At 36.6% G+C, this 27,950-nt stretch overlaps 1 protein-coding gene across 1 annotated transcript in view; it reads right to left on the minus strand.

Annotated features, from left to right (window-relative positions):
* Positions 1–3,251: 3,251 nt before the first annotated feature.
* LOC112054203 (homeobox protein unc-42) overlaps positions 3,252–27,950 on the minus strand; it is a 33,749-nt gene continuing 9,050 nt past the window's right edge. The window contains exons 2-6 of the mRNA XM_052886134.1: positions 18,047–18,213; positions 17,225–17,332; positions 11,058–11,225; positions 7,233–7,392; positions 3,252–3,462 (exon numbers count right to left, since the gene is read on the minus strand). Of these exons, the coding sequence (XP_052742094.1) occupies positions 3,353–3,462; positions 7,233–7,392; positions 11,058–11,225; positions 17,225–17,332; positions 18,047–18,213 (713 nt within the window). The 3' untranslated portion in view covers positions 3,252–3,352. The remainder of the gene's footprint in view (positions 3,463–7,232; positions 7,393–11,057; positions 11,226–17,224; positions 17,333–18,046; positions 18,214–27,950) is intronic.

Below are 27,950 nucleotides of genomic sequence, written 5' to 3' on the forward strand. Positions count from 1 at the left end.
TTTAACCTTTCGGTTTATTTATGCAATATAAATGGCGTTAGGTACTTATTTATATTCATTTAAGTAATTATTATTTGCAAACGCATGTAAGGTAAATCGATAATTCTTGTAAATTGATATCTATGTATTTATATTTATGATACAATCAGAGACACAATATCAATATTCTGTAATCGCCAATGTATGTTGTCATTATCTGCATTTATAATGTCATGATATATCGTAATTCAGAGAGAGTACCATGACGAGATCGAGTAATGCAGTTTATAATATGCAATAGTATATGTTATCATCACGATACTTATGTGGAACCGGCTTAAGTAATCAAATAATATATAACATGAAAATTACCATTTCATATTGTTAAATTAACTAAATTTATTAATATATATAATATCGTTGAGCTGTTAACACCTTATTTTATTGTATCTATCATGCAAACGCTTTTATATTTACAAGGGATGTATTCACTAACCTCTAACATTTATTAGAGATTAGTGGTTGATTGTAATAATTTATTATATTATATTAAAAAAATAATATGTCATGACAGCTCCTTTTACATATTTTAAATTTTGATTTGGATATCAGTTTTATTTTCGAGTAATTTTTGTAGATACACGAGGACATTGAAGGATTCGATTCATAAAGCAGAACATTCATTCGGCAGATTTTTTAAAAAGAATATTTGCCATATTTTTTATAATATGACCAATATTCCCATTCCCCTCCAACTAGTCTTGAAAGACTGTGCTAGGAGTGGGTACGACTATAGACGGGGATCGAACCACCACATTATATAAACCACAATATTGTGAGGTTTAGGTGACTTGACCATAGATTTACGATTCGGTACAAGTACCTAATGCTGGACAATCAGTGGATAGATTTTTAAAAGTTTATAAATAATAATAATAATAATAATTTATTATTTATTTATTACTATATTTATTTCATAAAAAAATAAGGCGGAAAAAACATAAAATTTTCTTTCCTCCGCTGTGTATTATGTAGCTATATTTCAAAGGGTTATATAATTATAAGAAACAAAATACGTATAATGTATTGGTATCTGAATATCTGATTCAAATATAAGTACTGATTTAAATAGTATCTTACTTACATATAGAGCTGTCATGAAATATGTCTTAAAATTTAACTCACGTAATCAATACAACAAGAAAATATGATACTTATCACTTAACCAATCCAAAATATCTGTACAATATGACTAGCGTACACAATAACCGTATATAGAGGAACAGGTGTCCCTTATTAAATTAGAATCCTATTTTGTACCTATACATATTTTCCAAGCCCGGTATCTTACGTGTTTGTTCAATAAACGTATTTTCTTATAAATACACGTCTTTCCATCGACAATATGGACGTAGAACATTGCATTGGTATAGCAGCGTATAAGTAAAGTAAAAGTTATTTAAGTGCATCAATTAGAAGTGTATAATACTATTTGGTAAATAGCAAAAGCTAGAATCGGGAAGACAGTTTCTGGATAGATCTTAAATGAATTTTGAGTAATAGAATAGATATAAACTCATATTTTTAATTAACAATATATTTTTTCATGTGAAACGTCACGTCAGACAAATATAAATCCGGCTTAAATTGACGTTGTGAACTAAACATAACGCCAAGTTATATATACCTATACCACGATGGTCTACGTGCATTATGTCTTATACACAATTCACATTTATGCTGAGAGGAATAAATTTTATTCCAAGAATTCAAGAAAACCACATACAATTTATTGTTTTTTTACTCAAACTTCCAGTACACTTACGCATCTGACGATTATTTATAATTTATTATAGTCGTTAGTAGAATGATGTGTGTTGTAACTCGCCTAAAGATGCGTAATTCAAACCAATTGATCTTGCCGGGTTTTTATGATCTGGTAGTATAGTCAATGCACCCAGGTTGCATCTAAAGTAAAAAAATCTACAAAAGGTACCGACACGTTATAAGTTATAGATACTTTTGATTGTGGTAAAACTCTGGGTGCACGAGTATGTTACAAGTTAAAAGATTTACGTATAAACCTTAACTGCATATATCCGGAAGTTGCAAGTTATCTTGCTTGTATTGTAGGCTTTGGTAATTTGCGATTTACTCTGCGTCTATCTATATCCATTTATTATGGCTGCTCTACACAATCGGCAGTGACAGCTAGAGCGTGTTACATGATTGCTGTTATTGCTTAGCTGTTGACAGTCATGTGGCCTACGAAAATGTAATGTCTATTTTAAAATTTCCTTTGTCATTTGTCCATAATCCGACATAGATGCGAATAAACTCATAGGCGAATATGCCTTACAATACAAGAGATCTCGTCTGTCACGATCGATGGTGTAGAAGAGCCATTATGGTCTGGCCTTAAGGTCATGGTTTCGTGAAAGTTAAGAAAACGCTTTTTCTGCGATCCGCAAGCCATGATGTTAATGTCGATTAAGTTATTATGTGTTACTGGTCACACATGTATCTGCATTTTGCGCAGTTTTCGTATCGTTTTTTAGTGTCCAGGATGTTTAAAACAGTAAACCTGTTCATAGTTTTGAAGTACTTGAAATGGGAATGACGTAAACAGTACCAATACAACAATTGCACGTACACTGAGAGATATTGTCCTTCCAATTATGCACATTTTTATGTTAAAGTCTTTAAAAATCTAGAGTAATGGGTATACCGAAAATTCATACTGCATCAACGAAGCTGTGACAGTATTAATGGTTCAGTAGGAGAATTTTATTCTTACTTTGAATAAAATTAGCATAACTGTAAATGTTCCGTTAGGAGAAAAACATTTTTGAAATAGTTTGCTTGTCTATCAGCAAATATGCGGAAAACAGATTTTCCTGCAGTTTTCACAATAAGAATAAACATATGGGTTATTTCACTAATATCAACAGTACCAGTGTAAATAAATATGTAGATAATATAGCTAAGTTACACAGTAATTCTTTTTCTACAAACGAAACTAACGCTTCGAAAAGTAATAAATGTATGGGAGATGACATTCGTTATCGATAGGTCATATGACCAACCTATGAATCGGATATGCTTCCATACATTTTTAGTTTTTGAAGTGTTAACGTTTGTAGAAAAAAAAAGAATTGATGTGTAACTTGGCTACAGCCCCAATTTTTATGTATTCGTGTTACGTAGATTTCGCTACTTGTTGGGGAGACTTTTGCAAGGAACTTGTCTTGCACTTGCCTAGAAGTTTGGAAGGTAAATTCCTCTCAGTGGTAGTGCACAATTGGCGATAAGCTTACGGCGGCGCATAGTCATGCGCCGGCGCCGGCGAGTAGTCGGCGCCGTGGAGCAACGATTAGGTCTGGTACTGCAGCATGGGCGCGGCGGCCAGGTTCGCGTGGTGACCACTGTTCATCCGGAGTGCGGAGAGAGACTTGTTGTACCACTCGTCCTCTGCGCTCATGCCTGTGGAGAAGACAGTGGTTAAAGCAAAGGCGATGTTCTTTTTTATCCTTTCAAGTTAGCCCTTGACTGCAATCTCATCTGATGGTAAGTGTTGATGAAATCTAAGATGGAAGCGGGCTAACTTGTTAGGAGTAGGATGAAAATCTACACTCCTTTTGGATTATACACGAGATCGTACCGGAACGCTAAATCGCTTGGCGGTATATTTTTCCCGGTAGGGTGGTCGCTAGGCACGGCTGACAGTAGATGTTATAATAAGGTGGTTTATAGCTGTCTCGTTGGTTGGGTCTAAGATTCAAATCTCTCTGTCTTATAAGTGCAAATGTATGCAAATTCAATTTGAGATTAAATAACGAGTCCGATCATTACTAGCTCAGATTAGATGAATCAACCGTTACAACTTCCACAATAGTGTCGTTTATTAAATAATAATAATAGCTTTGGACTGCTTTAATTTCAGGATGATTGAAAGTTTCTTAAGCAAAATATAAAATTTCGACTTCAACAAAAAATACACGTTTAATAATAAAAAAAGATTAACAACTGTAAATTCTAAATTATATATATATAATATTTTTTGTAATTTTGATTTTTATAAAAAAAAAGATTTTCGCATTGCCCATTTGTCGGTCTCCTTTATTTACTAAAAAAGCTACAATTTTAAAACACAAAATTATTTTATACACCAGTTATGTTCTATCTATTTACAAAGTACCTATGAGTCTATATCGAGGGTATCTCAATTCTAACAATGTTCTCGTAAATGCCCTCCCATTATTGATTACACTTCGAGTTGAGGGTCCGTAGCAGTTTCGTAGCACATAGCGATATAGCGAAGCGTGGGCGTAGCGGAGGGTCGTAGCCCGTAGCCCGTAGACGCGTAGAGCACAAGACTCGACCCTCGCGTTTTCTCAAGATGCAATCTCGCCCCAGGAAATAAGATATTTGCGAAGACGCCGCGAGGACGCCCGTAAAAGTAAATGTAGTGGAAATTTTCTTATTAGAATATCTACGGAACGGTGCCTCGGCTCGTTTTTTCTACGCAGGAATCCGGCTGGAGGCGCTTATACGTTTTACGGTTTGCCGCGTTTTATAGCTCATCCGAAATAGGCTGTTACAGATTTTTCAGCGAAAAATGTCACACGATTAAAAAATTCGTTGGTTTTACATTTTATGGAAACTGCGACAAGCTATGATGTTGTTTTTTTTAAAGGACTCGTAATATAGTGAAAGCTTACTAACTAATATTATTTTTAGGTACACACCATCTACTGACTAATGCCCTATTATTTTCCTGATCCTAAGGTTGCCTGGTTGAGATCGTTACTAAGCGATAAGGCCACCTTTTGTATTTTACTTCTTGGTATGTTTCTGTTAGGTTTATATTCTAATTGTAGTGTACAGATAAAGAGTAATAAATAAATAATATTATTAATATTATTATTGCAAAAGTTTGATAAACGGGTATTTGCCACTTAATTTAACCAGAACGGCTGAAAGGATCTTGAACGGCACAGAAGTGGAATAAAGTAGGGAATAATTTTCTTAATTTTATTTGGATACTACCTGACACCGCGCGGTTTCACCCACGTGATTCCCATTCTCCTATAAATACGGGGATAATATAATGTAGCCTATAGCCTTCCTCGATAAATGTGCAATCTAACACTGAAAGAATTTTTCAAATTGGAGCTAGTAGTAGATTCTGAGATTAGCGCGTTCAACCAAACAAACTCTTCAGCTTTATAACATTAGTATAGATTTCTAAGGCATGCGATATATGCGAGTGAAACCACCGGGTAGGGCTGGTATACAATAAATATATCCTTGTATTAAAAAGTAATTTACTGTTGATCTTAACATTCAAAGAGCAAGGTTTTGTATAATTGGTGGTCTTATATGAACCGATGATTCGCTCATAACCGTTACTATAATTCTAAGCCAAAGTGACCAAACATGAGTTTGATGAACCTTGGAAATTCAGTCAGTAAATACTTAGCAGTATTTGCCTTCATTTTATGAGTTAAACTTGATATTTTTGCCATACCTATCTGCATGTCAGGCAAAATATAAAAACAAATCCTCAGCCATCTAACTAGGTCAGCATATCTAAATTGTTAGTTATAACGTGTGCAAAACTCAGCTCCTTCGAAACACTCATATCTTAAATATATCGTATAAGTTAGAACGTCTTGAGTTGAGCAGCAAATTTATAATCTCCGGCCGCAAACTCAAGGATCATTGAATTAACAAACGTACCGACGTCTTCTACGGCGCACGTCTCAATGTAGATATGTATTATACTATTTATATTTACAGCCACGACTTATCTATAAAGGTTGGCTAGGTTTAGAATGTAGCCGTGCCTCAGTTTTACTGGCTTAGGTCTTTGATTTTCATGTTGAATATCGTGATGAAAAGCTGCTTAATTATATTCCCCAATCTATCTATGTGCCATTTTATGCAAATTCGTCCAGCCACGGCAAAAATGGGTGACAAACACCCTTCATTCATCGATCGTATTTATAATATTGGTTAATTTTCAATCTATTGTGGGAATATAGAGATGAAAAGTAGCTTATTTCTTATACAACTCAATACTATATCTAAATTTAATCAGGACCCATCTAAGTTAAATAAATTTTAGCTCAAAGATTTTTTATATAAAAGTATTTAATGATTTTATTTTGTATACACGAGAGTGAAAAGATTTTCAAATCGGAAATCGGAATCAGGATAAGCTCCGGTTTTCTTAAAAAAAAGGTAAACTGCCATTTAAAAGTTAAATAAATTTCGATAAAAAATACTTTTGAATTAAAGTAAAATGTGCCTAAGCGTAAAGTTTTGAACAATATTTAAGTAGTCAATTTACAAAACTTTAGCATTAAAAACGTACCGAAAGACGAGTAATACGAAGCAACATCCTACCAAGTTTAATAGTCCAATTTTCCACCAAGTTTAAATAGTCTCCGCTCCAACGTCTATGACAAAACACTGCGCGGCGAACAAAAGGAAAGAATTCCCGCAACTTTAACAAATTCTAATTAAGTTTTTTTTTCCTTTCGGAGATCATCTGGCGGAACTTATCCGCGGCCGGCAAAGAGCAAGTTTTCTCATTATTATAAGGGATATTTGTATAAAACGGGGTCGCGATCTGGGCCCGCAACTTTTATAATTGCCCTGACGTTCTAATAGAAAGTTGATGAAAGCTGCCGCTCCCGCCACCACCTCTTGTTTTACACCACCAACTTCTTAGTTGCTACCTACTTAACTTTATATTATTCATTGCATCAGAAATCCTGTGCTATTAATATTGTTAATTTAGTAATATTATGTAGGTAAAATGCTATACTTTATCTACCTATTACTTTTGGCCGCGTAGTATTATAGCGATTAATAAATGATGTTTTTCTAATTTGTAGTGTTTAATATGACCATGATCTATCATTTTGAAATCCTCTTGCTGAGCCCTTAAATTTGATCTATATCGAATTTTTCAAATTCTAAAAGAGTCTGTAGCGTCTCACAGATTTCATGTTTTTTTAACTTCACCTCTTTAAAAACACTTGGGTTATTAAAACGAATCTAACGATATCTTAATTACGAAAATCCATTTAGCGATTTGGAAGATATGATGTAATAAAGTATATGACATACATACTTACATAAAAACATAACCCTTCTTGCCGAATTACTGTAATTTTAATTTGACTATGGTTCTTCCATAGTACAGCATGGTCAAGTTCAGCATATTCAATGTTAATACTAACCCATGGTGTCCTGCCTCATGCCGACGGCGCTCATGTTGGCGCTGTGCCCCATGGAGAAGCCCTGCGGCATGGGGTATGATCCGCTGCCCATCTGCGACAGCGAGAAGATGTCCTTTTGCAGCTCCTCGTAGCTGCCGTGGTGCTGATGAATAGAAGCAGGCTTTACTTTGCGAAAGATCATTATGAAAACGAAAAATTGATTTAGGAGTAGTGATGCGATAGCCCAGTGGATATGATCTCTGTCTTCGATTCTTTTCAGTTATGTGTATTAAAAAAAGACATAGCACGTGTCACAAACGGTTAAGGAAAACATGGTGAGGAAACCTGCATACCTGAGAATTTTCTTAGTTCTCTACGTGTGTGAAGTCTGCCAATCCGCATTTGGCCAGCGAGGTGGACTAAGGCCTAATCCCTCTGATAGGAGACTCGTGCTCAGCAGTGATCCGAATATGGGTTTTTAATGATGATGTCGATTTTGTTTCTCCGCGAAAACACAAGATTGTGCATGTGTGCGCTTAGTGGAGTAGCTAAATTTAAATAGTATAAAATATCGCTGCATATGGCAGGGTGTCCGCGGCTGTTAAAATTCGAGAACAGAGGTAGCAAAAATCGATTTTTGTCCTCAAATTTTAATACTCGTGGACATTTTACCCTATGTAGGATTTGTGACAACTTTTAGAATGACGAAATACAAGTTAACGTGAAATTCTTCATTTACAAATCCCGAGGGAACCATGGATTTTTCCAGGATTAAAGTACTAAAAGCTTACTCCAAATTTTATTAAAATCGGTTTCGTGGTTTAGAAGTGAAAAGGTAACAAACAGATAGACAGACTTACTTTCGCATTTATAATATTAGTATGGAAATATGGATTTAGCTGGTATCTCAAATTCCGAGGTGAACTTACAAAGTTCACTGAAACATGTATAAATCCGCTACAATTTGTCTACAGCTCACCAGCACGAGGCTTCGCGGTTGATATTTATGACGATCAACACTTCGCTAATGGGGATAATGCGACGTTGAAAATATTGGAACCACAGCAATCACCACAGCGGGAAATGATTTTTAATCACAATTATCGACGGCTGTGTAATTTACCATTTTCAACCTATCTGCAGCTATATAAGAGTATATCACATTGTGCCGTCGATCCTGGTTGTTATGATAAACATCCATTATTGGCTGTTAGTTATCATAGCGTTAGTTATGGCAGCGTGGTGGGTCTAGGCTACATATTTCCTATATATAAGAAAGGCTTGGAGGTAGTTTATAGTTAAGAACCGATTTTGGGGCTGGTCTAAGGGCGGAAGAAGTTACAAAAATTTTATAATGAAACTAGCTGACGCCGCGCGGTTTCACCCATGTGGTTCCCGTTCTCGTATTGGAATACGGGGATAATATATAGCCTGTAGCCTTCCTCAATAAATGGGCTATTTAACGTTGAAATAATTTTTCAAATCGGACCAGTAGTTCCTGAGATTAGCGCGTTCAATTAAACGGACAAACAAACTCTTCACTTTATAATATTACTATAGATTAATAAAATTTTGCGGCTATTTTGACATTCTATTGTTAACTTTATCATGTATACCGCTTTAAACGCAGCTATTAATGTTAAGTCAACCGTCATTGTTCCGTTAAGTGTTTTAGAAAATAATCTTATCGAGATAAGCTTCGTCCTACATCTTGAGACGTTACCAATTTGGCTGTTCGATCAAGGTTTTGATATTCGCTTATTGTGAGGAGTTTTTTCACTCTAGACTAGAGTCTTGAACGGTTGAGCGGTTTAGCAACCCGACGCACGATAATTGTTCCAGGCGACGGGTCGCCAAACCACGGGATTTAGTCGGTACGAGACATAATTTGCTCGCTTCTCCAGGCGTGTAGGTAAGAGATATCCATCCATCACATAACATTACACTAATATTATAAAGACGAAAGTTTGTGTTTGTGAAAGTGTGTGTATGTTTGTGCCTTTACACTGCGGCTGCTAAACCAATTTGGCTGAAATTTGGAATGGAACTAGATTTTTACTCTGGATTAACACACATGCTACTTTTCATCCCGGAAAAATCCATGATTCCCGCGGGATTTGTCAAAAACTGAATTCTATGGGAAAAAAGTCACGGGCGTCCGATAATAAGGAAATAAATGAGTCTTGTACTCTGTTTGTTAGAATAACATCCGCAAATGGAGCGTTGGATTTTATTTAACTCTTTTAGAACATACTTAATTAAGAATAGGGTAGTTGACTCATATCAAATTTAATATTTAAAACAGTTCGGACCACGAAACGAACACGAAATTAATATTAATTTCGTGTTTCATGGAAAAAGAATCCGAAATATATCGATATTAATTAAAAAAGTTAAGGATTTCTTATAAAACTTAATTTAAAATCATATATTTTTCAAATTTTCCTAACGTCAAAAACGATGTCGTCCATTATGACGTCACAATGTTACTTGAATATTATGTCAGTAATTGTTAACTAACAATTTTGTTAAACGCTTCGTTTGTAAATAATTTGTTAACGTGACGTCATAAAACAGTTGAATAGTCCATCATGGCCAACAGACGTTTTGGCTCGTTTTGTCAAAAAAATATTTAAAAATTTAAATTTTTATGTAATTACGTCTCAAAAAATATGATATTTTTTTTCAAATTAGTAGAACAATAATGAACAATTTAAGACCGTTTAAAAACTATCATCCTGTTAAAAAAACTGCAATTAAACAAATGAGAGAATATAAATTATACATTTAAAATAATTATGTGTGCCGACAAACAATTGGATGGCAGATTCTTGCATGAAAACTTCCGTTATATTCGTCATAACGAACGCATTGTCCGCGCCCGCCCGCGTGTTGTCGTGATATTTGCATTATTTTCGAATTTCGGTCGCAATCTCATTATAGCGTAATCAGAGCGACTGATTAGCGGCGCATGCTAACGAGCGATTCGCGCCACGAAACGACTCTTTGTTATTGTTTTGCTATTCGCTGTAGTGATGTTTTGTAAGCTAATAAACACTACTTCTGTTATACACAGAATTCACTCCATGCTAAAGAGCGATTTGCACCACGAAACGACTCTTTGTTATTGTTTTGCTATTCGCTGTAGTGTTACTTTGTAAGCTGTTAAACACTACTTCTGTTATACACAGCATTCACTTCATGCTAACGTGCGATTCGCGCCACGAAACGACCATTTGTTATTGTTTTGCTATTCGCTGTAGTGTTACTTTGTAAGCTGTTAAACACTATTTCTGTTATACACAGCATTCACTTCATGCTAACGAGTGATTCGCGCCACGAAACGACTCTTTGTTATTGTTTTGCTATTCGCTGTAGTGATGTTTTGTAAGCTAATAAACACTACTTCTGTTATACACAGAATTCACTCCATGCTAACAAGCGATTCACGCCACGAAACGACTCTTATGATCTGCTATGTAACAGTATACATCATCATCATCATTATCAACCCATATTCAGCTCACTGCTGAGCACGAGCCTCCTCTCAGAATGATAGGGGTATGGCCAATAGTGCACCGCGCTGGCCCAATGCTAATTAGCAGACATCACACACGTAGAGAATTAAGAAAATTCTCACGGTTCGCAGGTCTTCTCACGATGTTTTTTCTTCACCGTTTGAGTCACGTGATATTTAATTTCTTAAAATGCATATAATTGACAAGTTGGAGGTGCATGCCGCGGACCGGATTCGAACCAGAGGCAGATGTCATATCTACTGAGCTATCGCGGCTCAACAGTATACGCAGTAACCTAATAACGGAGCAAATATTAGAGTGAGGGTACCTGTGGATATCTGTTGATGGTGTTGGGGTGCGGGTAGGGTTGGTAGCCCCGGTACCCCTGGATGTTGCGCATCATGCCGTTGCAGCCGGGCAGCACCGCCGGCGCCAGGGCCTTTTGCAGCTGCTTCTCCTGCTTACGGTACTTCGCCCGCCGGTTTTGAAACCAGACCTGGTGAAGACAAACTTGTTTAATCTTCTCTTATTTTATGAAACCCTGTTAACAATTAAGTCATTTCGTTTTTGAAGTGATAACTTCTTACATGAGGGTAAACTAGTTTGTAACGTAACGCGTTACGGCGCCACTCTGTCTGGCTACCCTTTTTCTCACACATACGGCAGCAGGCTTAAGTTATCACTTCTTTCGAGTGATGCACATGTTTCTTTTTTATTAAGAACTAACTTATTCTAATAGCTATATACAAATCATGCACACGTAGAATGGCGGTACTAATACTAAGCAAAGATATATTTATAGGTACACTCATACTTTTTCCTCAGAGCTCCGAGCAAGGAGCTCCGTCACAAAAATCTTTATAACATCTGCCGCTCTAGACATACGAGTAATACAATACTCTTTCTACAATCGCCAACGTTTCAATAATTTATGGGAAAAGTCACGTGATTAACTTATTAATCGGATAGGTAATTCCCATACATTTTTGAAGTGATATTTTAACTCGGGTTAACCGCTTGGTAACGTAACCGCGTTACAATGCCATTCTGTCTGGCTTGCGCTCAGTTATGTTGTTGCTATCAAAATGTTCTTCTCCTCTATAAACCATAGATGAACACTAAGTAAAGATTTTTTAAGTTAACAATTTCAATATGAACTAGTTCAACTTAGTTTATAACTTCTGTCGAGCGTCCTGAGACGCACACGTTTTTTTAATTAGAAACGGATTCCTTTTTTGTGAACATGACAGTGACCAAAAAGTTTAAATATTCGTACTCCTAAATAAAATTATAAGCAAGGATAGTACGAAACATGTATCAAAAAACCCCGTTTCGGAAATTGCCTCGTTTTTCATCACAACGCGCACAAGGGACGGATGTCGAATTGCTTTGCGAAAAAAACTAATATCCCATTTATGTTTCTTCACCCCACTATGTATATACTATGTACGTATACATGGATAATCCATCATAATATCGCCTTTATGGTATTAGGTGTAGGGTTCAAATTAGTATGGCTGCAATGTTGTGCGGTGGGTTGGTATGTATCGGTGTTATTTGTATGGGGAGTGCGTCTAGAGGGCGGCTCCCTCGGCCCTCTCCCTCTAATCAGCTGTAATCACCATATCAAAGTACGCACGCCTCATTCCCGTTGACAACACAGATTACGGCGATGTTTTGTACTTTGTTAAGTTATGTGCTCGCAGAATAATACAGGAAATGTGTAATACAAGGATCAATGTACAAATTATATGGGATTCTCATTTCTGAACTATACTTACTTAGGATTCACGTTAAGCATCCTCAGATCTGCATCTTACGTATCGGATGCAACGCATCAAACGGATTGTAGTATTCTTTGTATATAAAGTCATAATTTCTTAAAGTACAAAAGGTACTATATCTGCTAAAATATAAAATATAAAAAAAAGATAGATATATACTGTTTCGGACTATTTTTTAAAACTTTTAAAGGCGAACAATTCTGTCATACATAAATTTTGCGAAACTTTAACTGTTTACGCAGCGCACGCAACGGAAGCTCTCTCAATAGAATAAACCTCCGATTTTTGAAACATTCTTCATTGGTACTCCACTCCTATTAGTCTTAGCTTAATAATATATAGCTTATAGCCTTCCTCGATAAACGGGCTATCTAACACTGAAAGAATTTTTGAAATCGGACCAGTAGTTCCTGAGATTAGCGCGTTAAAGCAACCAAACAAACAAAGAAACAAACAAACTCTTCCGCTTTATAATAGTGTGTCCACAGATCCGCATCGTACGGATCGCAAGAATCTACCGTAAAATTAAAAATCCGTTTAATGCGATGCGTCCGGTACGTACGATGCTGATTTGTGGACGCACTTGTATGATTTTCTATACAAAGAATACTACAATTCGTTTGATGCGCTATATCCGATACGTAAGATGCAGATGTTAGGATGCTCTTTATGACGTTAATGGCATTAATTTATTAGAATGGATCAAATTAAAAATGATGCTTTAGACTACTCTATGTATCCGATGCTGCTGATATATCTAATAGCTGTTTCATCCTGCGCTTTTTCCCATGTAGCTCTTTTTTTGTATAAAGTGGTTTATATTCTAGTCCAGATATTATGTATCAATCTCTGTGCCTTTGACTAAAATTGGTTCGTTAAATTAGGAGTTAATCGCGGACTAAAAAATTGCTCGCGGTGTTTATTTGCTTTGTTTAGTTTAGTTCTGTTTTTACTATCAAGAGTGTTGTCGGCGGTTGCAAGCTTTTGAGATGTGGGGACTAAGGAAAATGTTCAAAATTTCCTGGAAAGACTTCGTCTCGAATGATCAAGTTTTAAAAAGAGCCAATTGTAACCGAAGCCTCATGACCACCATTGAGAGGAGGAAAATCGCATTTTTCGGGCATCTGCAACGGGGATCCCTCTATGAGTTTCCTAGGTTGATCCTAGAAGGTAAGATACCCGGAAAACGTGCTCCAGGAAGACAGCGGAGAAAGTGGATAGATGATGTCAAAGAGTGGACCAAGTTAACATATACACAGCTTAAAAATACTGCAAAAGACCGGAAGAGTTTTCTACACATGACCGCCAAACTTCAGCTGGAAGAAGGCACCTAATGATGATGATAAAATTTCAATATATTATCAAAATTTTATCATATTCGCATAAAAATAAGACAATATATATGCCTTTTTACTTGATTTCATAACTAAAGACTAGGAGATCAAAAGCAGATGTTTTCATATAATCTTACCTTAATAAAAAAATAGCACCTAAATCAGTTGATCCTCCGGGCCATCCCTGTTGATTCCTACTAATTTTTAGAAATTAGTTCAAATGTTGTTTTGAAATATAAATTTAATGAAGCCCTTGGGCTGAATACAAGCATTTATACACCTACAGACCATTGTAAAAATAGTCACGATAGCTTTTTAGGGACTCCAAACAATCTGATGAAAACTCGACATTCGAAAAATGGGTTTGACTGAAGATAGGTCAAAGATAGGTTCTTATCTATACCACGCGGCGTATGCTAGTAATTTATAATCCTCTAAACCGTTCTCAACATTGATGCAGTTATTGTTTTATTTTGGCAATAGAATTTCGTTAAAATGTATCTAGTAGTTTTGTCATGCCACCTATCTATACTAATATTATAAAGCTGAAGAGTTTGTTTGTTTGTGTGTTTGATTGAACACGCTAATTTCAGGAACTACTGGTCCGATTTGAAAAGTTCTTTCAGTGTTAGATAGCTCATTTATCGAAGAAGGCTTTATTTTATCCCCGTCTTCCTGCGGGAACGGGAACCACACGGTTGAAACCGCGTGGCGTCTACTAGTCATTTATAAAATAAAATACTATAGAGTATTAAAGTATTTCATCATACTACACAGTAACTTACTGATGACATAACAAAAATAGAACTAGTACATAAATAATAATTTACAAAGATGCTAGATGTTTTAATGTTGTCCAAATCAAATTGGGCACGATCTCAAAGCCATTTTGTCCCAATAACAGAAAACAGATAAGTATCTACGCATTTACCCGAGCGGCGCGACGTCGTGTTATCCGCTGAAAATGGTCGCTTTTAAACTGAAAAAGCACGGATCCAACAAAACATTTTCTTATTTCCAATTGTAGAATTCATTTGAGGGCAGAGACAATGTCGAGAGGCGCGCGGGGAGGATGAGCGGCTAACTTCGTTACGGATCCATTTGATGGGATTGCAATGCCTCAGGGGCCGCCGCCCGCCCGCCCGCCGCTCACCCCCTCGCTCGCCCGACGACGTTGTATTTTTATATCGAAATTTCCTCTAGAAGGAGGGTGAACGACGTCGCTGTCGTCTTTAACGTTTACATTCTTATGTAGCGTCGCCTGAACGTTAATAGCCTCCTACGGCTCCAGTGTAGCAACTCATTGTACGTGTGTTTACATGTATTGGCACTCTATATACTGTGTGCGTTTCACGAGCTTTTAGACGCGGAATGTATGCAAAAGTCTCCCTTGTAATGATATTTCGACGAGCCTTTCATATTTTTAAGTAGTACGTTGTCTTTCTAAAAGACTCGTTTAAAAGCTCCATGAATTTTGTTTTTCCTTTCTTTTCAGCATTTTCTGTAAATTGCCATGTACAATTGTACATATATCTAAGAATTGTACATATTAATTAAGTCATAGACAGAGAATTCAGTGGACATCTGATTGACGTGCCGTTATACAAGTATAAAGATATACCAATCATCCTAACAGACCAACAATAAACCATCTTTTCATTAATATATATATCGTAGGTATATTTTCAGTCAAGTGAACAGGTACCTATAACTCGCAACAAGTTCAAAATCAAAATTCATTTAATTCAAGTAGGCTCTATTTATAAGCACATACGAAACGTTAAGTTTGACTATTAGCAAAGACTCTACCACTTCAGTTTAGGCTCTATGAGTTAAAAATATCTTACCTTTATACCATCGTTGTGAACGACATCATTTTACATACATCCGTTTACATACATCCGTTTACATACATCCGTTACTTTTTTAATTTTTTACACAGTGTAAAGTTGTTTACACCATATATTAAATTGTATTGTCTCGCTTTTTGTGCATAATTGTTCTCTTTTTTTGATGGAACAAAATGAACGTTTTCCATCTGTCTACATACTTTTTTGTCTACGTATGGAACACTCAAGATTAGGTTTTTACTGCGAGTTCTAGCATTTAAAATGTACGCTAAAAGTCGCGACCTGAATAAAATATCTAAAGCACCGAATTAGGTACTCTCGGGACAAATCAATAGCGTGTCCCGGGGGATTGAGCAATTTTAAAACTGAGATAAGGATCGTTCGCAACTGTAAGTATTTCGTATTCATACAGCCGAGGACGACAGATGGCGGTTTAATTCAATCCGCCTCCGGCCTACGCTACAAATTGTATTACCGAAGTATTCTCGCATCATTGATATTTCGACAATTCCACCAAAGAAAAAGAACGATAAGAGTATTCCGCGTATTTTGCGCCTTTAGATCATATAAAATAGCAGACTTTAGTATTTTAATATAAATTTTGTTAATACCTTATTATGCGAAATATTTTACTTGATCCGAAATCTTTGCTTGTCTGTAGAAATGTCATAAAAATTTAGTAATTTATATCATATTCCATCTCAACTGTATGATAATAGTTAACTGTCTGTCATTTTATTTTGACGTCACAAAATAAACACTTAGCAGCTTTTTGGAATATATACTTGTTGTATAATATTCACAACATAAACGAGACAAGGCTATGGTAATATTGGTAGAAAAAATTACGGTTTTCATTTGTAAGCTTTAATTAAAAAATAAAATAAACGTAGTTTCTGTGAGTACAAAAATATAGCCTCAATTTATTGCAAATGCTGAAAAGATGGTTGTGTTGGGTTGGGATGTCAACATCGTACATACGCTTTGACTTACTTGTGTTATTACTCCCAGCAGTGTCGGGGTAGTGAGATTTTGTATGTGTCTTCAAATAATAAATGTTATGTCTCACAACTGAGCTGTGACTTCGCTTCATTAAGCTTTATCATCCTCAGCAGTTCTCCCGGCGGTATATGTGTCAAGGAAGAGAGATTATGTATGTGTCTTTAAACATGGTATGTGTCATAACTGACCTGTATCGTTGCTTCCTTGAGCTTCGTCGTCCTCGCTGGATCCTCTCAGCAGTATATGTCAAGGTAGTGTGATTTTGTATGTGTCTTTAAACATGTTATGTGCTGACTGACCTGTATCGTTGCTTCCTTGAGCTTCGTCATCCTCGCCAGATCCTCTCAGCAGTATATGTCGGGGTAGTGAGATATTGTATGTGTCTTCAAACATGTTGTGTGTCACAACTGACCTGTATCCTTGCATCGTCGAACTTTGTCGTCCTCGCCAGATCCTCTCAGCAGTATATGTCGTAGTAGTAAAATTTGGTATGTGTTTTCAAACATGTTATTTGACACAACTGACCTGTATCCTCGCTTCGTTGAGCTTCGTCGTCCTCGCGAGCTCCTCTCGGCAGTATATGTCGGGGTAGTGAGATTTCGCGAACGCCGCTTCTAATTCCGCTAATTGTTCCTGTTCAAACAATAAAATAATTATTATAATGTCATATAATATTTCAACAAAATAGGTACGAGTAGGTATGTTTTTTATTTTTATTGAGAAGGGCAGTCCCTCCGAGATCAGTATTAGTTACGAGTTAATGATTATAGTTGCACACAACGAGGCGAATGATCAATCAGCACGGTGAGCAATGTGGCAAGACATGCGGACACTACGTCAAGTGGTAGTGACTTTTCCTTTTTGCGATAGCGTAAAATTTTAACGAAATTACGTTAAATAACTCAATTGATTACGTGGCTTCGGAACTGGGTTACAGTAGAGGTTGATATGCAATATAAGTTTTTCTTTCTTCCATGACATTCATAGTAAAAATTCTCAGCCCGGAATTAGGAAGTCGGTGGTGTTATATCGTAAGCCGTAGGCCATTATCACTGACATCTTATAGTGATTGAACAGGACTAAATATCACGACCCTTAGCCCGCCAGGTCACTTAGGTCTAAACTTTAAATGAAGCCCGGCTGGTTCGGACTTTAATTATTGCTAGTGTTGGTAGTATACCCGCGTTATCGTCGTCCTGTGCGGTTGCCTAGTGTGCGTGGACTAGGACGCTGTGGCATGTGTCCCGCGTGCTGGGAGCCCAGAGACGGGGACAAAGCTGGCGTGTCCTCCAACGATCCCGTGTCGCCTGGCTCGGGCTTTAACTATTGCTAGTGTTGCTAGTATACCTGCGTGAACGTTGTCCTGTGCCGTCGCCTGGCGGGCGTGGGGCAGGAGGCAGTGGTGGGCGTGTGCCCCGCGTGCTGGGGGCCCAGGGACGGGGACAATGCTGATGTGCCCCCCGACGAGCCAGTCCCGCCTGGTTCGGGTTTTAATTTTTTGAACGCTCCTTCGGCTGTTGAAGAAAACAAAGAGTTAGACTGTTTTTAAGGTTCCCAACGTACGTGCACGGAACACTTTACATAAGACGTTTCTACGGGAATATCGGAGTAAAAGAAGCCTATGTTACATTATTATTATTTATTTTTAAAATGCTTACATGCTAGTCCACACTAACTCGTAAAATCGATTTGTATTTCCATACAAGTATGTACCAAACCAAGATCCGTTCGATTTCGATTACGAAAACTATACGAGTATGTATACATGATGAACTAGTTTATGCCCAAGAGTTCTTCTGCGTGAAATTAAATTTCTCAGAAATCTCGCGGAAATCGTGGACTATTCCATGCATAAAAAGCATGTGTTCATACCCTAGATAATCATTTCAAATTTCAGCCAAATCCATTCAGTAGTTTTTGTATGAAAGAGTAACAAACATCCATACAAACTTTTGAGTTTATATAATTTTATAGTTAAGATAAAGTCACGATCTCAACTGATAATAAATGTAAATGTGGCCTAAAATCTAGCCAAGTTATAAGGAATCAAGAAAAACAGGCATCGGAATATTATTTCAGACCATAGACTATTCAGAACCTAGTTTAGATTCAGAATATAGTTAGGGTATTGTTAAAAACACATTTAGAAAACTAAAATTTTCATGTAATCACGTCTCAAAAAAATATGACTATGTGAGATTATAAAAAGTGTTAACTAACCTATTTACATTTGACATCTCCACTCTTAAGGCGAGTTAAATAAAACGTATATCGTGATTCTAAAACAAATAAAGGGTTTAACCCAGGTTACTTTAAATCCAAAAATATGTTCCGCACCTACTTTTGTTCCGGAATTAGGAACAGTTAAAACATTGGCTCTTCCTATAGGTGTAAATACTCGCAATAAACATAATATATTGCGTAGAAGTTAAAAATTTAATAAGTTTTACAATAATATTAAAACTGCGTACCTACATATCTATAACTACATATTATAAAAATTAGAAAGGAGATATACTAAATTTAAATTATATCTAAAGGTTTCAGGCGTCGTAGAATTCATCCGAATCGACGATCATAGGTAAAGTGCCCAGAAGGTTGCCACATTGTTGTATGACAATACTAATTCTTATTCTTCTTATTGCGTAGAATAATTACAATTTGTTTCGTAACGTTAGACAGCGAAAGGTGTCTCGCCCTCACTTAGAGCGGGTCCGGTGGACTCAAAGAAACGGCTTCTTATTTGCATAGCGGGCGGCATCGATCCCTGCCCTAGGTCAAGTTCAGACCGCTCGTAATTGTAATTGCGTTGCTTTAACACTGTTATAGCTCATGATTCGGCAGACTTCGTGCACCATTCCGAATGAATGAACAGCTTGTTGCTTGCGTAAACTGGCTTAATGTATCTATGACAGCTTACTTTTTGATGTGAAACATCTATAGCCGCACGTACCGTACGTACGTATATATATATATATATATACCACGCCAGAAATGACGGCCGTGTGGGCGCAGTGGGTAGTGACCCTGCTTTCAGCATCCACGGTCGTGGGTTCGATTCCCACAACTGGAAAATATTTGTGTGATGAGCATGGGTGTTTTCCAGTGTCTGTGTGTATTTATACATTATATAAGTATTTATATGTAGTATAGAAATGTATATGAATATTATAATATCAACTATCTTAGTACCCATAACACAAGCTACTCTGTATGCTTACTTTGGGGCTAGATAGTGATGTGTATTGTTTAAGTATATTTATTATTTATTATTATTATACATACAGTCTATATGCAGTAGTGTGTACGGTGTGGCGACGCGTCGCCATGCGCAATTGACTGTGCGATTCTCTCCCACTTGATCCGGCCTTAAGCCATCTCTCTCGCTACACTGAGCTCGGATATAGTATATATACTCCGTAGTGGATACAGTGTTGTTTACTACAGTACACATAACCTTTTTTATTTTCTGATAATAAAATGTCTGACCTAAATTAAGAGAGTGAGATGTTTCACATCTGCCAGGCGTCCCGTGACGACATTTTTTTTATAGAGTTTCTTGATACGAAGGCAGAGGCTCAGATTTAGCTGGCTTAAGTACGTTTAAGGAAAATAAAGAGGTCGACTTCGTAATGGGAGATAACGAGCAGATATAACTTTAAAAAAACGAAAATGAAGGCTCATATCAGTTAAAGCAAACTTTTTCGTCTTGTTAACGTAGTTTCAGAATTTTCATAAAATTACATATCTGTGACAAAAATTATTCAAGTTTTGGTCTAAGATACGGCATTAGAAATATACTCTCAACTGTTATTTATTAGAAATCCGAAATAAGAAATAAATTATAGATAATTTTCACAGTGACACATTGCAAAAAGATTGCCTAGTCATTATTATTTCTTATGCCGTATCTCGTACTATTTAAAGGTCACAAAATTCTTTTTTTTGTGAGCGAAAGTAAGTCTGTCTATCTTTTACCTATTCTCGGTCAGGCCACTAAACTAATTTAGATGAAATATAGTATAAAGATAAATTGGACATTGGAGCAGAACATAGGTGCCGGATTTGTAGAGAACAGAATTTTACGCGAAAAAAGTCGCGAGCGACCGCTAGTTTGTTATAAAAATTTTAAAGTATAAAATTTGCAATAAATTTTGCTCACTCCGAGGTGGAATCCTTATTTAAAAGGGGTAGGTATACAGGGTAAAGAAACATAAATAACCCACTAACATTTTATTTGCCGCTTTTGACTCATAAAATAATAATATAGGTCAAATAATAATATTTAATACCCCTTTAGGATATTGTTCGTCATATAAATTTCCAACAAGAGGAAAACTTGACGGGCGAAACCGTAATTTGATTGCTCAAATTACTTACATAGCTATCAAACGCTTTCACATATACACGAGTCTTTAAGCTCGTTTCTGTAAAAAAATGCATATTGGCGACATAATCAGTTTACCTTTGGTTTCTCTGAGCTTCTGAATTAAGAGGGGGAGATTTTAAAAGCACCGTCAGAGGTCGGTTTGGCAAGTATTCATGCATTCCCTTTGACGGCGTTCCAGCTACTTATTAATTAAAATGGAGCTAAGTGTTTGCGTCCGCGGTAAACGGTGCCTTTTAACGTTTAAAAGGCAGTATTTTTTTTTCGCTCGCTTCTATGTTTTACAAGCTTTGATGCCGTGTATATCGGTTACGCTTTCCGTTTGACATTTTGCCGAAACTAAATTAAGGTTGCTACTTTTGAAACTTGGTTATTTTTTTATTCATTAACACAGATTTTGGGAGCAATTATTTCTAAATTTAGTGGAAGTTGAGGCACAACCAGATATACATACGTCAGTAATTTGTGTCTTAATTCAAACGTTAAGAAGAGATCTGGGCTGCGATTCCGCTATTTGACACTCGTCGACGAACTTTTCGCCTATCATTATAACACGTCTTATTCGAATTTGAACTTTATGTTTATGTCCTATAAACATAAATTATAAAAAATTGGATATCCTACTAATATTATAAAGGCGAAAATTTGTGTGTAAGTGTGAAAGTGTGTAAATGTGTAAATGTTTGTTCCTCTTTTACGTTGCGGCTACTGAAGCGATTTGGCTAAAATTTTGAATGAAAATAGATTTTACTCTAGATTAACTTTTCATCCCGGAAAAATCCATGATTCCCGCGGGATTTGTGAAAACTGAATTCCACGCGAACGTGGGCGTCCGCTAGTTCTTAATAAAACAAGTAATAAAAATCTGATCAAAACAAATCACTTTTTCAGTCCTTAAACTCGACATCAAAGGCCAACAAATTCCCTGGCAACATGTAGAATCGTAACCTGCATACTTTTCGGAGTTCAAAACTATAAACAGAATGCGGTCATCGATTTTTCGCATCATTCATATTCGCATCCTCACAGCGCCCGGTCTTTAACAAAGCTTGATCTAGTTCTAGGGAATGTAGTCAGCTTTCCTGGCACCGTTCCGTTCCGTTCCAACGTTTCGTTAGAAGCATGACTTGTATAATTAGTTCATGTGTTTAAGTTAATTACTTAATCCGTGAGCGGAGTAAAATGCATGTTCAGAGTATTTTGGTTATATGTGGTGTCACTGACGTATTGACTATTATTAAGTAGACTATTAAAAACGCGTTCTCAACTGAGTCGTAGGGCCATCAATCAATACCCTATACCAAACGATTTATCGATCTATTGACATTTTTTTTTCCACCAGTTAGCCCTTGATTACAATCTCACCTGATGGCAAGTGATGATGCAATCTAAGATGGAAGTGGGATGGTAGATGAAAGAAGCAATCTAAGATAACTTGTTAGGAGTAGGATGAAATCAACACTACTTTTGGTTTCTATACGACATCGTACCGGAACGCTAAATCGCTTGGCGGTTATTTTTTGTCTGTAGGGTAGTAACTAGCCACGGTCGAAGCCCCCCACCAGCCAGACTTGGACCAATTAAGAAAACCTCAATCGGCCCAGCCGGGGATCGAACCCAGGACCTCCGTCTTGTAAATCCACCGCGCATACCACTGCGCCACGGAGGCCGTAAAAGGCATTTATCGTAATGATGGACATTCTAATTAAATATAGTGAGTGCGAAATGTTTGCAAAGTTCAATAAAAAATATTTCAATTTTGTAATAGTTGGATTTCTTATGTAAAAAAATCAACAGTTACTACCCTATAATAGAGAGCACAAAAGCTGGTGCCAAATCTCGAGTGACTTGCGGAGTCAACGCGCAATATTTGTAGCAATGCAGGGAACATTTGTTCGGGGGTGTAACAAGTATTCAATGTAACATGTCATTAGGGGGGCCTAATCCCCTAATTATTACGATTGACATAAAAGCACCATCTGTGGTGGTGAAGAGGTGTCGGGTGACTGCACTAGCAAAATGCGGCTCTGTTCTAATCTCTATTAAATGTAAAAAGCTTAAAAATCCCTATGTATGAAAATCTTATTGCTCGCTTTTAATAGTTGCACAGTTGATACGAAGCAGAAATTTATGAATAATATTAATAAGTAAATATACAATGACGAGTGGAAAATCTTTGTCTAGAAAAGAGAAATACTTCGCAGGGCTTGTAAGAACATCTCGTACAATGCCCTGGGCCTGTCCAGTGTCCACCTAAGGTAGGAAAAGCTAAAATTATTTATCATCGTCATTATAGGAAAGGACAAAATTAGTGATATCAGCTTATTGTTTTCAAAGAGTGCAAAAAAAAGCTGTTTTATGACAAGATCATCAAGTTATGCACCTACCAATGCATAGATTTAAGCAATTTGCAATTTACTAGCTACAAGTAATTTATGAATTCCTTAGTGAAAAAGATGCTTAGAGGATATTGGATCACCTTGCACCTTCATACAGGAAGTGAAAGAAATTATAACAATATAAAGTAGATTTATTATTCTTGTACATTCAAAAGTAAAGAAGTACCCTCGATCACAAATTCTGTATTTAAAAAAAAACTAAAACTGTATGACGTATTTGTCACCCGGGGGGCGCCACGGGGCATCTCTACCGCCCTCCAGCGTCCATATGTTGTCGCGGACTGTTAATAGATTTATAATCGGCCCAAATGCCGCAAATCCCTCTGATTGAGATCTTTGATTGATCTCACTCGAGCATGATCTGTAGTTGTGATTTGTGAAAGTTGCAGGGCTTATTAATTGTTAAATATGCTTTAGCCCCATTTAAATGTTCTTTTTAAAACGTCTATTGAAGAAGTAAACTATAGTTAAAAATAGGTAATTTGGCAAAAAATTCTTTCAATGTACTAATTTTAACATGTGTGGAAAATTCAAGTTTCAAGCATTTCAGGCCTGAATGGTAAACTCTCTCTTTAAATAAAACTTGTGAATATTTTTTTTTATATCATTGATAGAATTTGTAATACCTAATTATTCAAATACAGTTTTATTTATTTCTTTAATTGCTTTTATTAATACGATTAATGCGTATAATTTAATACATTATATTAACGTTATTAATAATTATATGCATAGTATGTATTTAGGCATTAGTGACGCCTTATTTGGCGCAGTTAGATGTTGCATTGGTTAAAGTATATATCGCCATTATTATCATTATCATCAACCTGTTTTAATCGCCCCAAGCCTAAAGCTCAGGTTTCACACCTTTCCTTTTAAACGCCGACTTTCTAAGCAAAGCCTAGGTTTTCTCGGCTTAGACTCACCACGCTGCTTTAAAGTTGGTGGGCGGACTTAGGATTTTCGACTCTTTATTAGATGTTAATGATAATGACCATGGCCTGTAACCATGTGGCACGTCTTTCTAAAAATGCTAATAACAAAATGTATGGGAATGACAGATCCGATCGACAACTTGGAATTCCGACACTTATTTTTTTTTAATCTTCGGAACGTTAGCGTTTGTAGAAAGAGAATCTCTTGCCACATGGCTACAGACCCAGCACCAACAGCTTAAATCATCGAGGCAAGAAAATGCAAGAAATATTAATTTTAGATTTATAGTTACTTTTGGTAACACTTTTTATTTGCTCGACTGGACATACAGATTTATTCCATTTAACCCGTTGGACATTTGTAACTTTTTGTCGAGTGGCAGCTGATCGGAATGACAATGCGTTTACACTTTTATAGGATTAGGGGGTTGCGCGCGCGCCGGCTCCAAGCCTCTCCATTATGTCGAGTGGCCTCTTTGCTGGAGATTTATTTATGCGCATATTTATTGTGACGCGGTTCGGTCTTAATGAACTAGTGATTTGTAAACTGTTTCTTTTGTGGTTATGTGAGATAGATGAGTAAATGCGGTCAAGAGACCTGTAGCGCTAATAAATAAATGTTAGTTTTAAGTTTCTTCTCTTTTTTGTATTCTTCTTCTTATTTCTTCTTATTCTGTAGTAATGTGGTATGTGCTAACTATTGAATTATTTATTTTAGTCTATTCTATTTGTGATGTAACGTGTGACGTTTTCGAAACTCTACAGTGTGACGGCGGTGGTGTGACGATATTGAGCCTCGAATATTGTTATGTTGCTATGTTGCTATGTCTCTGTTATACAGGATACTATAGATAGAGACGAATTCGAAACTCACTATTGAGTAAAATATCGTATAATATTATAAAGCGACGAGTAGCAACGACAGGGAGTGTAGCATCATCTTGTAGTAGAGGAAACATCTTGAACAAATCCCAGGACTTGTGACCTTGGGTGTGGGTTTAAAGGATCATTTTAGAATGTAATGACTCACCTGCCCTTACGCGACATGCTCTCTATGCCCTTACTTGACAATTTATGATCAATTACACCACAAAACATTATTGCACAAAATCACTAACACGACAAAACAGCGTGAGAGTAAGAACGTTGCTCAACAAGGAACTGAATACAAGACACCAATCACCTTCTTAATCAAGCCTCTATCATCACAAATTTATACAAATAACTCCTTTTTATGAAAACAAAATTATTATGAATGTTAACACCATCCGTACTCATAGGAACTCGAAACATCAAACCCCAAAACCCAAGAAACAGCCAAAATAATCGAAAAGACAGCTATTCTTTTATGGGATGGTCAATTCCAATTTCTTAATAATATATAATACGTAGATAGCACGTCGACGTTGAAGAAGCACTATAAATCAATATAGACCTAAAGACTGTTGAATGTTAGCTATTACGAAGTAATAATATGTAATTAAAGAAGGACCCAAAAAAAACATAGACCAAATCTACGTTTCTAACCCATGCGCTTACTTTTTTTTTCACTAATCAGAAAGCCGGGTTAAAGTCACACTAACACGTAAAAAAAGTAAACAGGATGCATGTGATTCCCTCGGCTTTACAAAATCTGCCGCACGCGCCCGCCACGCGCCTCCGATTATAACAATCTGTCATTGACCAGCATACCTTTACATCGACAAGTATTGTCATGATGAATGAATACACGTCATATTAGCCCAGTCAAAAAGGACGAAAAAATCGGCCAAGTGAGAGTCGATCGGACTCACAGACCGAGGGTTCCGTACAAAATTAAACATATAGGTATTTTATAAGTTCAAATTCAAATTCTTGTACTTCAACTGGCAATTGAGCTAAAATTTTAATATTTTGTTTTACAATTGCCAGATGTCTTTCCATACGAAAATTACAATATAAATAAATAAATTGGCTTTTCTTGAACGTTACGTTAGAACGCAAATAAAAATATCAAGAAATTTCCTAATAACTTTTGATAGTCATATGAATGGGATTTTAGTAATTTTGACTGAAATTAATGGCAGAACGTTTGCCGTGCCAGCAAGTTATATTATAAAAAATAGAGTGATATAAAATAGTCTAAGATAAATTGTTTATGCTTAATTAGTAATTATATTTGTTTATATGTATGTATCTGTAGAAGATGTGGTTTTTGTAGAAATGTTCATAGCAGTTACCCGGAAGTATGTTAAGGATCGCCCTCACGTCTCTCTGAGCTATTGTTAAGCACCAGTGGCAGCTCGCACGTGACTCGCTCACTGAATGTGCAAATACCAGTTTTACCCTTAGTGCGAGAGGACTATGTTGAATTACACTAAAACGGACTAAATTAGCATTGTGTGTTGTTTCCTATAATTAGTAAGATGATCAGTGACGAATTGCACAACTATAATCCAATTATGTAATTAATTATTATTTTTATTTGTTTATGCTTAATATTCGCTTAAAAAATGTAAGTTTTTGATCAATGTTGCGTTAGTAGAAATATTCATAGCCTTTATCTGGAAGTATGTTAAGGATCGCCCTCACGTCTCTCTGAGCTATTGTTAAGCGGCAGTGGCAGCTCGCACGTGACTCACTCACTGAATGTGTAAATACCAGTGTAACCCTTAGTGCGAGAGGACTATGTTGAATTACACTAAAACGGACTTAATAAATGTTGTGTATTGGATGATGATCAGTGACCTGCGTAACTGTAATCCATGAATACGATTAATATTAGTATGATATTTGTTTATTTATGCTTAATATTAGCTTAAAATATGTTAGTAGCCTGTCTTTATGGTACATGTTGCGTTAGTGGAGTTGTTCATAGCAGTTACCGGGAAGTATGTTAAGGATCGCCCTCACGTCTCTCTGAGCTATTGTTAAGCAGCAGTGGCAGCTCGCACGTTACTTGCTCACTGAATGTGCAAATACCAGTGTAACCCTTAGTGCGTGAGGACTATGTCGAATATACTAAAAAGGACTAAAAGCATCGTGAGGAAACCTGAATACCAGATAATTTTCTTAATTCTCTGCGTGTGTTAAGTCTGCCAATTCGCATTGTGCCAGCGTGGTGGACTATTGGCCATTCTGAGAGGGGTTCGGCTCACTCGAGCTCGAATGAGCCGAATATGGGTGATAATTAGTGAAATAATGAATTCATAAAATATTTTTTTTTTATTCTTTACAAGTTAGCCCTTGACTAAAATCTCACCTGGTGGTAAGTGATGATGCAGTCTAAGATGGAAGCGGGCTAACTTGGTAGGAGGAGGATGAAAATCCACACTCCTTTCAGTTTCTACACGACATCGTACCGGAACGACAAATCGCTTGGCGGCACGTCTTTGCCGGTAGGGTGGTAACTAGCCACGGCCGAAGCCTCTACCAGCCAGACCTGGACCAATAAAGTATTGTTAGTGTGCAATAAAGTATTCCTTCTTCTTCTTCCTTATATTAACTACCATTTGTACGAAAGTGCCATGTCCAATTACTCTAAAATGGAT

The sequence above is a fragment of the Bicyclus anynana genome, chromosome 16, assembly GCF_947172395.1.
Source record: "Bicyclus anynana chromosome 16, ilBicAnyn1.1, whole genome shotgun sequence".
NCBI lineage: Eukaryota > Metazoa > Arthropoda > Insecta > Lepidoptera > Nymphalidae > Bicyclus > Bicyclus anynana.